General features: G+C 35.9%; 1 protein-coding gene across 1 annotated transcript in view; it reads left to right on the top strand.

Annotated features, from left to right (window-relative positions):
• Nucleotides 1-15,841, top strand: part of PPFIA2 (PPFI scaffold protein A2) — a 349,091-nt gene that overhangs the window by 272,816 nt on the left and 60,434 nt on the right. The window contains exons 8-10 of the mRNA XM_075150610.1: nt 4,523-4,744; nt 6,997-7,143; nt 9,101-9,235. Of these exons, the coding sequence (XP_075006711.1) occupies nt 4,523-4,744; nt 6,997-7,143; nt 9,101-9,235 (504 nt within the window). The remainder of the gene's footprint in view (nt 1-4,522; nt 4,745-6,996; nt 7,144-9,100; nt 9,236-15,841) is intronic.

Raw genomic sequence — 15,841 nt, 5'->3', positions numbered from 1 at the left:
AGGCTTAATTGAACGGGCAATATGAAATGGATTAACAGAGGCTACAATATGCTTGGTTAGTCTTGTTTTACACTTTCTCCTGGTGTGCCTTTTACTGTTGTTCTTGTTTTTTACCAGTCTGCAGCTGGTTTTCCTTTTATTATTTCATGGCAGAAAGAAAAAGGGAGAGAAGCAATGATCTAGGGGGGATTTATTGTTATGTGTAATGCTCCAATTTGCTGTCCTTCTCCCTGCTGACACTCCTATACAAGCAGCAGATTGCCTTACTGCTGTGCTTTTTGGATCTTGAAAGAAAGAAAATGTGATACCAGGGATGCTGGTTTCCGTTTCATACTGTTCAGCAGTAAATGTTCATGATCCTTATTTCCCTCCTCCATTTCCACAGACCATAAGCAATTCAAAGATTTCTTTCCCCCAGACATTTTTTGTTTAATCCGTATTACCTTTTATGGCACTTAGTCCTACAGGATATTTTTTGAACTTTGACTTCCTCAGTGGTATGCCACCTCTGTTGTAGTCCACACCATCACTGTCATCAGGTGTACTTGACGATTATTTCACCTCCTTTCTGTTTCTCCTCCTACCTCATTTCGCTATATTTGGGCAAGTGTAAAAGCTTGCTTTATGAAGTAAGAGTATCTCTGAAACCCTTAGTATGGACTGTGATTTCTCAGTTATTTGTCTGGTGTGTGGTGATATACCACAAAAAAAAAACCTCCAAAACCCCACAGCAGGCCTTCTTCTTGCTGTTGCTCTTTCCCTCGTTCTTCCCAGTGATGAGGAAAGCAAGTGCTACTTTGCTGGGTACAGATGTAGTTGCACGTTTACCTTTCTTTGCTCCAAACTAGCCCAAGCAAAGACGTCTGAGGTTGTATTAGGTCTTTCGGGCTGATGCCAACCAGATTTCTCATCTGGCTGAGAAACCCGTGGAAGGGGGCAGGGGGAAAGGGCAGAGACCCTTACGGCGTGTAGCAGGCGTACACACATTGCAGCTGTGTGTACCTGTTGTGTCTGTAGAAAGCAAAAAAGATGAAGCCAAGAATATATGATGATACCATTTCTGCAGCATTGTGGTCTTAATAACTAAATGTGATAGAAACAGATGGACTATCTTTTATTGGATAAACTAGTAAGTAAAAAAAAGCAAAGCATTGGAACATATGAGCTATTTGCCACACTTCTTTTTTTGAAGGAAAAATAGCATTGCTAGTAGATACTTTTAGGTGAAGTCATTGAAATTAAGGGATGTGTCCATATGTAGCTTTTTCACAACCACATTTGATAGACAGCATCATGAAATTTGCTGAAGACTTTATCTGGATGACTAACTTGTAAGCCAGATCTGGGGACCATGTACATTTTTCATTTTCTTTGCTAGAACGTTTCAACCGGTTAGAAAGTTTTCTTTAATGTTGCTGCCCTCCTTTAAAGACTTCCCAGTTGTTTCAGCTTACTTTCAGTACTTTCTTTCCCCCCCACCCTGTACTAATTTGACACTATTTCTTGCATATATTGGAGATTTTGGGTAGTGTAAGGATATGATAGTTAAGAATGTCTACTTTGAAACTTTTTTTGTGCATGCTCTTTTGAAAAGATTTCCCTTAGTGCTTCAGGTAATGATCAACAGAGATCTATTCAAAACTTAGATTTCATTATAAGCATTCAGCTAATTGTTTATTTACAAATGGACTGTGATTAGTAGACAGCACCATCAACAGGAAATTCTTTGAGTACCAGGAAATATTTCAGCACAAAAAATTCAACCAGATAAAAAAAAAAAATTCAGCCAGATAAAAAAAAAAATAAAATTTAAAGAAAAAAAAAGATGAGGGACATGGACATTCTTCACAAAACCAGTAATAGAGAAGATGCTGAAGTTCTGTCCCCCAGCTTATTCCGTAGGGAATTAGTCTGGGGTATGGGAGGTTCCTGCTCCTTTCAGAAAATTCAGAAAATGCATTTGAATCAGCGTCATCTACAAGATGCCTTTTGCTTCTAGTGACATAGCTTTTTTTGTTTGGGAGAGAGGAGAAATTATGACCATAAAACTATTGGTAAAAAGCCTCCTGAGAACCTGAGGAATGTTATGTCAGTTACTTCTTTAATTAATGCTTAATAACTTTCTGCCTATGGTCTTTTGGAGTGATTACTCCATGTGATGTACCCATATGATGCATATTTCATAAAATAATAACAATCATAAAAATGACAAAATGTCCATTAAAATCCCTAGGTAAACTTGTAAAGTATGCTTCAAAATTCTAAAAATACAAATTTTTATTTTTAATAGTATTTTTAAAGAAAACATTTTTTTATCCCAATCATAATAAGAAAAATCAAAATGTTGACTTTTTTCTAAGTTGGAAATTTTAAATGCCAACCAGCTCTATATATGAATAAGGAATAATGTAAAGCAAAAGTGAACAATGAGTAGAGTTAAAGCAGCTTGTACAAAGAGTTCATCAAAGAATTATGAGGGAAGTTTATGTGCATAAATCAAAATATATACATGAATAATTGGCAATCAAAGGATTTGTCTAGTGGTGAGGTATTAATTCTAAATACATTTTTATTTGTCTTTGCATAAATCTCAGATATTAGGTAAATTAGTAGTAAAAATATTTTTTTCACATGTAATTTATATGTGTTTTGGTTATTAATATATTTAGGTAAAAAAATTATTAAAGGAAAAAAAAATCTCTGCCATTGAACATACTCCTACATATCGAAGCTTGCCATTTCAAAATGATCATGGTCTATATGTCATAAGGTATATGATCACATGCCATTTATTGCTTTTCAGATTTGTTGTTTGGCTTATTATAACCTTGCAGCAATTCCTGGACCACTATGTAGAGAACTGTAGGGCAAATTCAATGCATGGTAAAATTTGTTCATCTGTGACAACCACTGAAATTGCTGTATGAAATTAAAACTATAAACCAGATTATAATAATCATAGATAAAAAGAGTTATCTTAAATTTACACAATGGAATAATGTATGATGGTTAGAATGTTTTATCCTGTTTCAGTACTGTTTTATTTACATATGTGATTGCTGCATATTAATGGAATTGTGATTCAAGTAGACTAACTGAACATTTTCCAAACAACCAACTGAGTGTAAATAAGTTTTTTAAATTGCTATTGTCATTTTACCATGGTATCCTGAAAGTAGATCAATGATGGTTCAATAGCTAACATAAAATGTCAAGATAATATAATTAACTAGTATAAAGAAAGATATTTTGGAACTGAGTTATTTGATGTAATGAATTTTTAGAGTAAAATAATTTTATTCAGTGATCCGCAGACGGGCAGGTGGTCTTGATCTGGCTTCATTTTATGGCTGATTGGTGAAAGAATGTGGTTAAAGCCATTAAACAAAGTAATATTATTTGAATTTGCTAGAAGATTTCTGTATAAATATATTTTGACATTTGCTAATGAAAGCAAGCTTGGTTTCCTCTCAGATCTTGCTAGAAATATTTCATATACATTGCTAAACACCCTACCATCTGAAGGACAACAAGCGCCTTTTAGGACCAATATTCCTGTATGACGCTCTTTGAGATCCATAACCTATTTAAAATGACAGTTACAGTGAAATACTTTGTTCCTATACTGCATAATATAAATTTAACCAATAAAATCGCACCTAGTCAAGAAAGTTAATGACAGGTCGGACTATTTTGGTTTTATTTTTTCATGTTATATGTCAGAATCAAGTAATTTTGGTTTTGCTTGTTCTTTTTGCCTATTTTTTTGACATGAGATAATTAAATTTCTATGAAACCATGGCTTAGCTTATGCTGGAAAAGGTTAGTGTAACTATCTATTATAATGAGACAATGCCAGCAAGTCCTCCTAGTGAATACACTTCTTTCCTGAAATCGTTTATTTGCAATATAAATTGTATTCCTGGGATCATATTCCAAATGCAGTAAAGTGTTCTGGACTTTTGATTTTTTTCCTTATAACTATATTCATACCAGTGCTTTCAGCAGCACACAAATTACTTCAGCAGAACTTGTTTCTAATGTAGACTTAACCGGTGTGTTGTCTAGCCTCCAAGCACTTTCTGGTACAGTGAATTTGTGATTTATTAGTGTTGCTTCCTGTCTGCAGCGTGGCCTATTTTGCAAATGAAATAGACTTTGATTAAGTTTAAATGCTGTGTAAGTTTATTTATACCTGCAATTTGGTGATTTTTAGGAGTCGTGTTGTTGCAATTTGTACTTGAATAGCCATAATGTCAAACTAAAGCTATTTTTGTATACTGCTCTGCATACATTTACTTCTCTATGTGATGTTGCATTCTGGAATCCCTTGACATGAATTAATACTAATCTTTTGCAATTTTTTCATAACTACACCTATCTTATCTACTATGAAAATGATTGTGTTTTTCTCTTCCTAGTTGCTTTTGTAATTTTTAAAATAATCTTTGTTTTAGAAATTCTTTTGTTAGAGTCCACATTAAAAGATAATTAATAAATAATGTCACTTCTCTGTTAACAGCGCCTATCCAATGGCTCCATAGACTCAAATGATGAAGCCAGTCAAGTTGTTGAACTTCAGGAACTACTGGAAAAGCAAAACTATGAAATGGCACAAATGAAGGAGCGTTTGGCTGCACTGTCTTCCCGGGTGGGAGAGGTAGAGCAGGAAGCAGAGACCGCCAGAAAGGAGCTCATTAAAACAGAAGAAATGAACAGTAAATATCAGAGAGACATTAGAGAGGTAAGGAGTTTGCCACACTCACCTCCTATTTCTTGACTGCTGTTCCTGTGATATCCAACACAAACTGGTAGAGGCCAGTGAATACAGAAAGCAAAAGTTGAGCACTAATAAAGGCCATTGTACATAGGAAACACAAAATTTACATTAAGAAAGAGTACTAGAAATCTCTCTATAAAACTGTGTTCATAAAAGTGGATCTGTATATGTGCAACTGTAATAGGAGGAAGGCCAACTCCTTTGTGTTTTAGCATTACTAGAGTGCATTCTGGCAAGTTTTCAGCCATTTCAAGCTTTTAAGATGAACTTTGTTAAACAGAGATGCTGGTAATGTAGACAGTCTAAAACACATTTTTAAAACTCCTGGGCTGTTTTATAAAACAGTGTTATTTATATAATCAATTATAATATTTACTCATGTGTGGTAACTTCATTACTCCTGTTATAATATGCTATTCCCTTCTCTCAATAAACAGAAATACAATTCAATTTTTCTTTTCTTTCCTCTTAAATTTGTAGTGGTCCTTAGTACTCTCCAGAGTATCTTCTCGTATGTGGATGTTCTCAATATGTGTGGATGGTTGGCTTCTAGAATCTATTTTAGTACTTTGAAATTAGAGTAGTTATCTTTCTGTTACACTGCCTCCTACAATATAGGTATTTCATATGGATTTATGTGTGTGTGTATATATATGCATATGTATGTATATATTTAACCTGTTATTTCTAGTATTCTGGAAGAAATGTTCCTTCAGAACTTCTGATGCCTGACATAGCCTCAGAGTGTCTTCACATCTTTGTACTCTGCCTCTTTTTAAGTATTGTATCATTTTTATCCGGTTACAAAAAATAATTTGCACTGATATGTTTCTCCTTTTCCACCACTGCTATATTATATCACTAGGGGTCTCTAATATCTCCACTCATTTATCTTTTGACAAATATTGCTGTTTCATGGACACTTGATTGCCACTTGCTGTTTCTCCCTTAAATACCACATCACACCAGCTACAGGCTTACTTGCTTTCAGCCCTTTGCTTCCTAAGCAAAGTGGCCACTAATACATTTGCATGTAGAATAATTACAAATATCAGTGCAAAATCTGCTGCGAAAGGTATTTGTAAAGGTGGAAGTGCCTGTTTTCATTATTTCATATGGCCACAAAAGATAGTCTTCCCAAAGCAGAAAATGAAATATCTGCAACAAGAAGGGTAGTTTAGTATTGTGTAACTTGGATAAATTTTTGGAATTTTTTTCTGTGTGTTTTTAATGAATTACATACATAATTACTATTTTTATGGTTTTTTTTCCCAGCAATATACAAAAGGATCACCTGGATATGGTCCATTTTAGGACTAGCTATTTGGATCAATTTATATGTTCATTGTGTCTTACTTGAAAAATAATCTCACTTACTTCAACACTGCTTTCATAACGTAATATAGCACAAACAGTAAGACATGCTCATCAGTAAATATTTCATTGTGAAAGATTACGTGGCAACATGTAAGTCTTCTCAAGAGCCAGACACAAGTTTAAAACAAATAAAATTTTCTGCTTTCACTAAAATTCATTGAAGAGAAATAAACAGTGTAATAGACAGACTAATGAATAATCTATATATCTAAATTACAACTATTGTCTTCAGTGAGGCCAGCTTGTAATATATGAATAAAAACAGCTCAAGATTTAAAGAAACCCTTATCTGCAACATATATGGATCACATACCCATATGTTATGGTTATGTTATGTATCCAACATTGTGGTCACTTGTTTTCCTGAAATTTCAGGACAATTCACCTGCTATCTGCTACATGTACTTTGGGCAGAGAATTTTAGCAGGACCCAGGAATAGGAGTAGAAATGTGCATATACATTTTTTCCCCACATCACTGCATTATATTTCTACTATTATGTAACTATAGCAGTTTTTCTATTTTCTAATCAAGCCTGCTGTTGTTTAAGAGGCAAACAAGTAAATGTGAGCTGCATTTGCTGTGTTTTTGCACTGAAAAATATAGAAACTAGACAAATATACAAAAGGTGAGGATTGTTTCTGTTTGCTCTACTCAACAGCTACCTCTTTAAATATCATGGTTACAAGAAATCCCAAAGGAAATTCTCTTTAAAACAGAAAAATTACTGCTGAGCATACCTTACATCCCTGTCTACTGTTAGCATGAAAATTAAAGTGGTATAAAATTATGTAGCATTTTAATTGCATGGTTCTTGATGTTTTTTTCTGTCACGTTAGGCAATGGCACAAAAGGAAGATATGGAAGAAAGAATAACTACGCTGGAGAAGCGCTACCTCAGTGCACAGAGAGAATCCACCTCTATACATGACATGAATGATAAGCTGGAAAATGAACTGGCAAACAAGGAAGCCATCCTACGTCAGGTGCAGTATCTGCATTAGTCAGTTGATTTCTTCATACACAATGAAAATTAATGCAAAAAAGGGGACAGATCTACAGTAGGAGTTTTCCATTAGGTTAATCTGTTCATTTTTAATCAACAGATCAGTTAATCTAAAAAAACACAAGTTGTTCAGCATCTCTAAGCTTCGTATCAGCTACTACAAGCATGAATACCAAATCAATGTGTACATTCAACATTGTAGAATAACTGTGTTTTCTAATAGTGTCTTGCATAAATGCACATCATCATCTCCCCTAAGTAAAGGATTATCTTTGATTCTTATGTAACAATTTTCTGAATTTTATTTTTAAACAAAAAATAAAAAAAATAAAATAAGCCAAAGAAATTCCCTTCTGCAGGAAAGACCAAAATTTGCATACAATAGATTATAATGATTTAATGTATTAGTATGTGTAGATAAAATTTTACAAAGCTCAGTGATCCTTGAGTATCTTTTAGTAAAGAGTATAACACGATTGCACAGTTTTCTCTCATGGAACTTTGTTTCCACGGTGATTCCGAAAGCTGAAGAGTAAAGTGATCAGAAAAAAAAAATGGTTTGTAACTTGAAGAATACAATGTGAACTGAAAGCTAACATGAAATGAATATAATTCAAACTGTAAAAGATGAAATTGCTCCTCAGCCTCAGTATCAGACTTCTGTATTTTTTTCACCTATCATGTCTTCAAACAATATAAAATGCTATATGAGAAATAAGCCTGTATGATCTGATAATCTCTGCTTCTATGATTGTACACAGACACATTTGCACACACATGCACACATCCTTCTGTATGTGTGTATATGTATGTACGTGACTACCTCTTCAAGGAAATTAAAGCATCAGAACTCAAACTCTCCAGCTTCTGCCAGCTTCCTTTGGCTATTTTAAGAGGTATCTTCAATTGTTAGAGAAAAAAAAAAACACCCAACAATGGAAAAGTAAGGTACCTGCATCTGTCCTTGGAGTTTTTATTGCTGCCAACGTAAGTCATACTGTGCTGCAGAGGTCTACCTACTCAAAGCAGTGATCAATAGAAGTAGGCTTAGAATATATACAGGCAGACTTAAAGTTGCTTTGCAGCACTGTGATGTGAAAAGCCTACCTTTTCATGCTTTTGAAGGATTAAAAAAGAATCTAAAAGCACACTCCTTTTTCATTATGTCTTCTATTACCTGGAATGAACAGGAAAGCAGGAAACACTTGTCAAGCCATTAAAAAATTCTTAATCATGTGGTGCATCTCAATAGGCCAGAAAATACTGCAGTTATCAAAAGTCTTCCTGTTTCTCTTTAATGGTTATCACAGATAAAACAATTTCACTTCTGTAAAATGAGACTCAATTGTAGGTTCACAATGAACAATATCACTGTAACCTTAAGGAAATAGCAACCAGGATATGATCATGAATGAATTAGCTGAGCAACAATTGTCAGTTTTAACATTTCCTAATATATGACTGGCCTTTGTTCAGAAAATTGCATTTGGCAATTTGTTCGTAAACTTTGCTGGGAATTCTGTCCTTTTGGAATTGTCCTTCTGTCCCATTTTAGCCCATACATAAACTTTTCTGTGAGATGGACTCAATATTTCCATTTAAAAAATTCTCATTTTATTGATACCAGTACTTTTATTTTGCTCAGATAAACAATGCATCGATCAGAGGATCTTTTTGCTCATCTTCATTAGTACCATTTTACAACTCCTTTTCTTCACCTTCATATGATCCTTGAGCCTCAAATCACTCATCATTAGTGAGACCAGCAGCCTACATGGTTCCATGCTTGAGTTAACACCTTTCCGATAAGCTCTCCCAAGTTGTGGAGTATCTATATTTATGTAGTGAGTTTTGATCGCTTCCCCGATACCCAAGAAATTGAAGGAAAATCTTAATTCTGATTTCATTTTTTATACCTGTTTATCTTTGGCCTTCAGTTGGAAGACAAAAACAGACAGCTGCAAGAGCGTCTAGAGCTGGCTGAGCAGAAGCTGCAGCAGACGATGAGGAAGGCTGAAACTTTACCCGAAGTGGAGGCTGAGCTGGCTCAGAGAATTGCAGCTCTGACTAAGGTACTGCCCTGAGAAATAGGCTCACTTCAGAAGCCCCACTGTTTAACGTTGATTTGCATCGTGATTCATCACCTCAAGGACAAAACAAAAGCAGTATCAAGCTGATTTGAAAGGAGAAAACGTTTCCTGATAAGTATGTGCCACAAGTTTAACCAGGAATGGTCTCAATGCTGTATTTGTAATTCTTAGCATTTTGGTAATAGGAAAAGTAGTTATCTGTAAGTTAGCCTAAGCTATATTTACAAAGGAGTCATATATTTCTAATACGTCAGTATTACTTATCCGAGGAGGATTCATTTTACTGTGAAAGAGTTTCTAATTTAAGGGAAGAGGGGCAGGGAGAAGTCCCATTCCTACACATACTTAGTTCTTCTGGACGTTTTCATACACCGTGTATATGAAACAAGAATTATTTTCATTCCAATAAGTGCTCTAAAATCAAATATTAATGGCAGCTGGGATCATTTGTACAACACAAATGAAGACAACTTGCAGTACATACTTACAAGGTTTGTTTTGAATGATTCTTTGTATAATATATTTGCAAAGACAAATGTGAAACCCTGTGAGGACTTCGAACTGGTTTTTCTGATAAATTTATTATATGCAGCTTTCTTGCAGAAAAAATAAGAAGATAAAAATAAATTTTCAGTAGTGTGGTTTTCATATTTGGCCTCTAAGACTTTCAGGTGTGCATGTAGTAATACTACAGCTCAGGTATTATCAGCTTCATAAAGACAAATAATGATAATATGTTTATTTTTCATCTCTTAAAATCAGGCAAATAAAGAAAAATGCATTTAAGAGATTGTACTACATATCATTCTGATTTATCTAAGCTTTCCTTTCTCTATTGCCAAGGAATGTTTCTAGCTATTTATGTGCCTAGCCATTTTTATATTTGGTGTTTTTTTTTCAGTTCTCATGTTTTTCCATTTATGGTGAAGCCTTAAGTGCTGAGCAGCTCACTAATGAAGTCCAATTTTTAAGAAATTTAGTTGAGAAGTAGAAAGAAAGAGAAGCTTTGGGGGGATTTTTTTTTTTTTTTTAAATTTTATTAAGGCAAGATCATTATTCAATAATCAAGATTTTGTGCTGTCCACTTTAGGTTTATATGAATGGGTGGGAATTTGAAAGAGAGACTGAAAATGGTGGAAAAAAAGAAGAATCAGCAAAAAGAGAGCTACATGAAATACCAAACAAATATCATTGCATTTTAATAAAAACTCAGGTGCACATAAGAGCAATCCCTTGGCATTTTAACTTATTTTTTTCAGTTGCTTCTGATTCAACAAATAATTACATATTGTAATGCCCTCAGTAGCTTAAAAATATTGTTTTCTATTTTAAGAGGATTTTTCCTGAATAATTTCTCCAGCAATTAGGCACCAGTAAGTATTTTGCAGTCTCAAGCATGTCTTTTCTTGCAACTGCATTTTTCCTTGAACATATATTAATGACAAATATTTTAAGAAGAAATCCCATTTCAACCATGCAGAGCACTCAAAGACTTCCATGAGATACTGTTGTTATTGTGACCATAAAGCTGCAGTATACATCTCCGTTTGTCTTCTTTCATTATTTCATGGGATGTGGTTAGAGAGCTGTGAACAGAGCTGGTGCTCCATCCCATTTCACTTTGATGTACTTTATCAAAGTTTTTGCCAGGCAGGAAATTCTAAGAAGTATATTAGACAGTAATGCCAGTTCTGTTCATTTCTCTGTGATTACATGAAAAACTGAAGAAATTAATTTTATTTAAAATTATGTCTTTTTGGAATACATGACATGAAGAAGAATGTCAGAATTTAATTTGGCTAATAGGCCAAATAAGCCTATGTTTTATATATCTTGTATACAACATCTTTGCAAACTGTAGAGCTTATTAAAGTGCTGGTTTGACAGCTCTGAAGATTGAAGTCCAATACGGATCCCATAAATGTAGCTCGGAACCAGGGACAACATTGTAGTCACTGCAGCTTACTTAAGTAGTTTTAAATTAGCTAGTTGGTATACTGTTACCGCACTAGCTACTCAATGAAAGCTGCAAGACCTAACTAAGGGGCTGAATAATGTTTAATTAATTTTGCCTTTGTTGAGCTTTGTGCCAGCATACGCATTGTCAGGAGGGCTCAAATTAGCTGGCTTCAGACTACCTTAAGTCTGCCTACCTGAGCTATGGTCACTGCTATGTCCATGTATGCTAAGTAACAGATGAGCCCCCTGAATCAGCTAGTCTTTCTGCACTGCAAAACAGTCAAAACTGATTCTCCTTTCTTTTGTACTACCTCAATGAAAGTGGCTTCTCTGAGATTAATGGGGTTACAATCATATGAAAGAGGTGAGTTAAGCCTATTATTTTACATGGTTTTTAAAGGAAAGTAGTATGGGATAACTGGAAACAATGACTGCTGCACTGTGGGTAAAACATAAGACCAATTGCTTACATGCGGAGATAGAACAAACATGTTCTGGATTTGGATGTGATTTCCACTCCCCAAGTTTAAAATATGCATGTTACAATTCTGCATTCAATTTATTATACTCTTCTTCATAATAAATCTGGGTTGGGATTCTGCAAAAGAAGTATGTAGAATGAGATCCTTCTATGATGTCAGTTTTTAAAACGAGCTTTTTTTCTTTTTTATAAATATATGGGCTAGTGAATGTCTTTTGCTACTTTTCCATGCCCAAACTAGTTCATAAGGAGTGAAATTCCAAAAGTTTGGACTGTACAGTGAACTCAGATAAGTACCCATAAATTTACCTGAATCATTTGAACTTTTCTTTGGCTTTGTTTTCACTGTGTTCTGCCCATTGGGTGAGCAACTGGAGGGTTAGTCAGCCTATGGCAGACTAACCTGGAACAGCATGATCCCATGTACTGTGCTGTCCTGCCTGGCCGTCGCACTGGTATCTGTCTGGTCATGACAAGTAGCACAGGTCTCGGCATGTATCCCAAGATTTAGATTGCCATGACTCATTGAGCCACCGTTCACTCTCATAGTATTGGTCTGTTTGCCTGCCCTGGAGAAGAGGCAGTTGGTAGTAGAAAGAACCTCCCTCTAATATTAACTAAACCTTTCTTTATCCTGTAAGATGTTTGTTTTCCTCAGAAGAGGCAGACATTGGAGCATCTAGAATCTTCAGATGGTTAGTCTGTCAAACACGGTTTCTCCTTGCATGTATTCAAGGAGGGGTCTCGTGGAGACAGCCAGCATCCACCTACTTCTATTCGCTCACTCCCACTAGTAGTCACTCTCCCTCTTGTGTGCTTGTGCAACAGAGGTACCGTGTCACTTCTCTGGTCACAAGACAGCAGTCAGCATTTTAGTCCATCATTCCTGTATGCAGGTCACCAGAGATACCAACAGGGCTTTTTAGCTGCATTAGAGAAGCACTGACGTGGAGAATAGGAAACCATAATCATAATAAACCACATTTAGCATAGTAACACGTTCAGCTTATTTTAAAGGTGATAAAAAAATACTTTAAAGTTGAAGGCAAGTGGGACACAATGCTTGTTTTGTGACAATGTGAAGATCTGCTTTGCGTTAAGTAGGGAAGACGTTGCAAGAAAGTGCAAGGAGAAAGTCTGCAGTGGAAAGGATGCAAAGAGGAGAAAGAGGTTCTCCTGCAAGAAGGGATGTGGTTAAGACAGAAACCTCTCTGAGAACAAGGGAGAGAGAGAAGATGATGTGTTAGCTAGAAGAGAAAGTTGATAAATCTTCTGGGGAAAAAAAGAGAAAATCTATTATGGAGATGGAAGCCTAAGAAAATTCCACATTTACAACACATTTACTGTCTTCTCAAACCAACCCTCTTCTTGTGCTTCCCTTTCCATAGAAGATTTTGTCCTGATAAGAGGAAGAAATGAAAGAAGAGCGTTTGACAGAGCTAAATGGAAGGAGTTGCTTACTAAACCTATGAGGTGTAGAAGGTAGTGGGGGAATGAAGGAGGGGCAAGAATGTGTGGATATCTAGTGACTGAAAGGTTGAGTTTCAGAAAAAGGGGTGACTTACGCCAACGCATTTTGTCACATTTGTAATGGGTTAGAAGTGATCATGTGAACAAGTAGCTGATAACTTTGTGAGCTGTTGTGACTCAGTCACCATGATTACCTATTTTCACCTTCAATTGCATAGCTCAATGCAATAATGCATTCTTTCTTCTTGAATAACTCACTCATTCAAAGGACAGCCAGGAGCATGTGTGCCATAAGAAGCCAGTAGAAAATCTGGAGACAGCAGGTGTTCAAAAGTCAAGGTCTCAAAACTGGAAATTGGCTTGTACCATTAGAAAAGTTTAGATTTGTTTCTGCAGCTCAGCATGAGGAAGAAAAATTATAGCACCTGTACTGTACAGGTGCTTTCTGCATCTGAAATTGGATTTTTTTTTTTCAACTAAGATGCAAAGACCTAGAAAATGTGCAGTGCCAACAGTAACAGATGATGTGAAAGCAACATTTTTTTTGTGGGCGCATTAGCAGCAGGAGCAGCAGCAGAGTTTTAACAGGGTTAGAGAGCAATCATACAAGCTGCTTCGGTATTCCCGCAAAGTAAAATTTGCCTGTCTATTACTGGCTTATACTGGCTATTTCTTTGCTATTTCATACCATACAGAGTACAAAGTGAGCATTAAGACTCATGCTGGTATCTCATAGGGGTCAGACATTGTTAGTTTTTGTCCGTATATTCTTAATCCAGTCTAAGATACACAATTTCACAAATCTATTTATAACTGAATGTGCTGGCTAGATGCTTTAAATACTAGGTGCTGAATACCACACCACGTGTCTTAATAATCCTCCTGTACAGAGTACTAGTGAACAGGCACGCAAGTCATATATTAAAAAGAAGAATGTAGGGTAAGGTCTGCCAAGCAAGTAGTCATGCAAGTTGCACTTTAGAAAGTTTTTAACTCAATTAACTCTTAGCAAAGCAAGTCGGAAGGAATCCAACTTCTGCTTATGAACCTCAGTCCCCAGTTGTCCCTTCTGTCTCATGTGTATCTGAAATTCTGTTACGGGAAATGACTCATGCTGGTGTCTCAGCCTCTGCCTCGAGCCTCGAACCACAAGGCAGAGACTGAGACATTCAATATTCTTATGGTAGGCTCCCAAGTCTTGCAAAGAGCCTGTTCCGGTGGGAATGTCTGGGGCTGACTAACGCATGTGGAAAGCAAAAAAGCGTAGCGGCCACAGGCATGTCAATCCTAACAATATGGCCTGGGGAAGTCTGTGCAGGAGGCATTTGCAAATCCCTTAGGGAATAGCTGAATTGCTAGGTCTTTTTGTCTGGAAGGGTCTCTTTGAGACCCAGCTTGGGGCCTTCCTCAGCTTAAAGGGCAATGAGAGGTGTCGAAACCCTCGTTTTGGGAGTGTGTTCCAGCTAGGCACACCAGGAGATGGAGGGGCTGCTCTTTCCTACTGCAGGTCTTTGTCTACAGGTGGGTTTCTGCAAGTGAGAAAAAGGGAGTATGTTCGTGTGTTTCTGTCTCCCTGGCCCTTACAGAGGACACCCTTTTGATTCACGTCCCTGCTGAAGGGGCTGCTCATGCATTTGGCACATAAGAACCAGTGGTTAAAATCCCTAAATAGCATTAGAGCCCGGGTAGGTACTAAGGCTGCGCACCTGTGCTTGTCCTCTGCCAGACAAGCAGTTGAGCCTAATTGTTTAATGTCTCAGTGATAAAATAATTTGGTTCTTTTGCAGTGATACAGACAAACACTTTAGGAACAAACAAATGAAATGCACATAGATAAAGAAAACAAAATATTCAAATACATTTTAAGTGTTTAAAATAATGACATTTATTTTGATTCTAAGGCATAGTGAATTTTAATTAATTTTAACATCTCTTTATCCTACCAAACGTCAAAGAGATGTAAAGGGAGATGAATGTGGAGATCAGCTCTGTTTTCTTTTACGCTGGAAAACGAAGTACAGGTACTCTAGCCACATTCAGAAAATTTTTTAACAAGGATGTACCTATCAACATTTTAATATTCTTAGTGAAATAACTGAAAACTATCATGCAAAAAGATTTATATATATCTTAAACATATACCTTACTGAATTAATAAAGCAGTAGGACATTATGAAACAACAGAATTAGATAGCTATAAGAATCTTAAGAGAATATCATGTTCTTTGAAGAATGTTGTCTATATAAGAATTCAGATAACATACGTAATTCTGACAATAATTTTATTCCTCCTCCTCTTCCAAATAATAGTTAGGCCTAATACCGCAATTATTTTATGCATTGAAAAGACTGTTTGCTGCTAAGGAATGAGGTATGGCATGGTTGGGACTGAAAATCTACTTTTTAGTTTGAAAAATAAATGCAAATGATATAGCTAGCTAGACCGGCTTCTCAAGGACAGGTTATGACAGACAGCACCACATATCAGAAGGCTTAAATGAGATCCCCTTTGAACCTGGAAGTATTAGTTTGGTTATCTTCATATTTTGCATTAACCTGCAATTAAGTGTATAGAAGCAGTGAAGATTAAGTAACTTGTTTTTAAAGTTTGCAGTCAGCTAATGAAGCTTCTAAGTAGTTTAATTTTGTAGGATGATACCCTCAATGGGTTCTACATC

Source organism: Calonectris borealis, chromosome 1 (assembly GCF_964195595.1).
Source record: "Calonectris borealis chromosome 1, bCalBor7.hap1.2, whole genome shotgun sequence".
NCBI classification, from domain to species: Eukaryota; Metazoa; Chordata; class Aves; order Procellariiformes; family Procellariidae; genus Calonectris; species Calonectris borealis.
The sequence above is the reverse complement of the archived record's forward strand: the minus strand, read 5'-3'. Positions and strand labels throughout refer to the sequence as shown.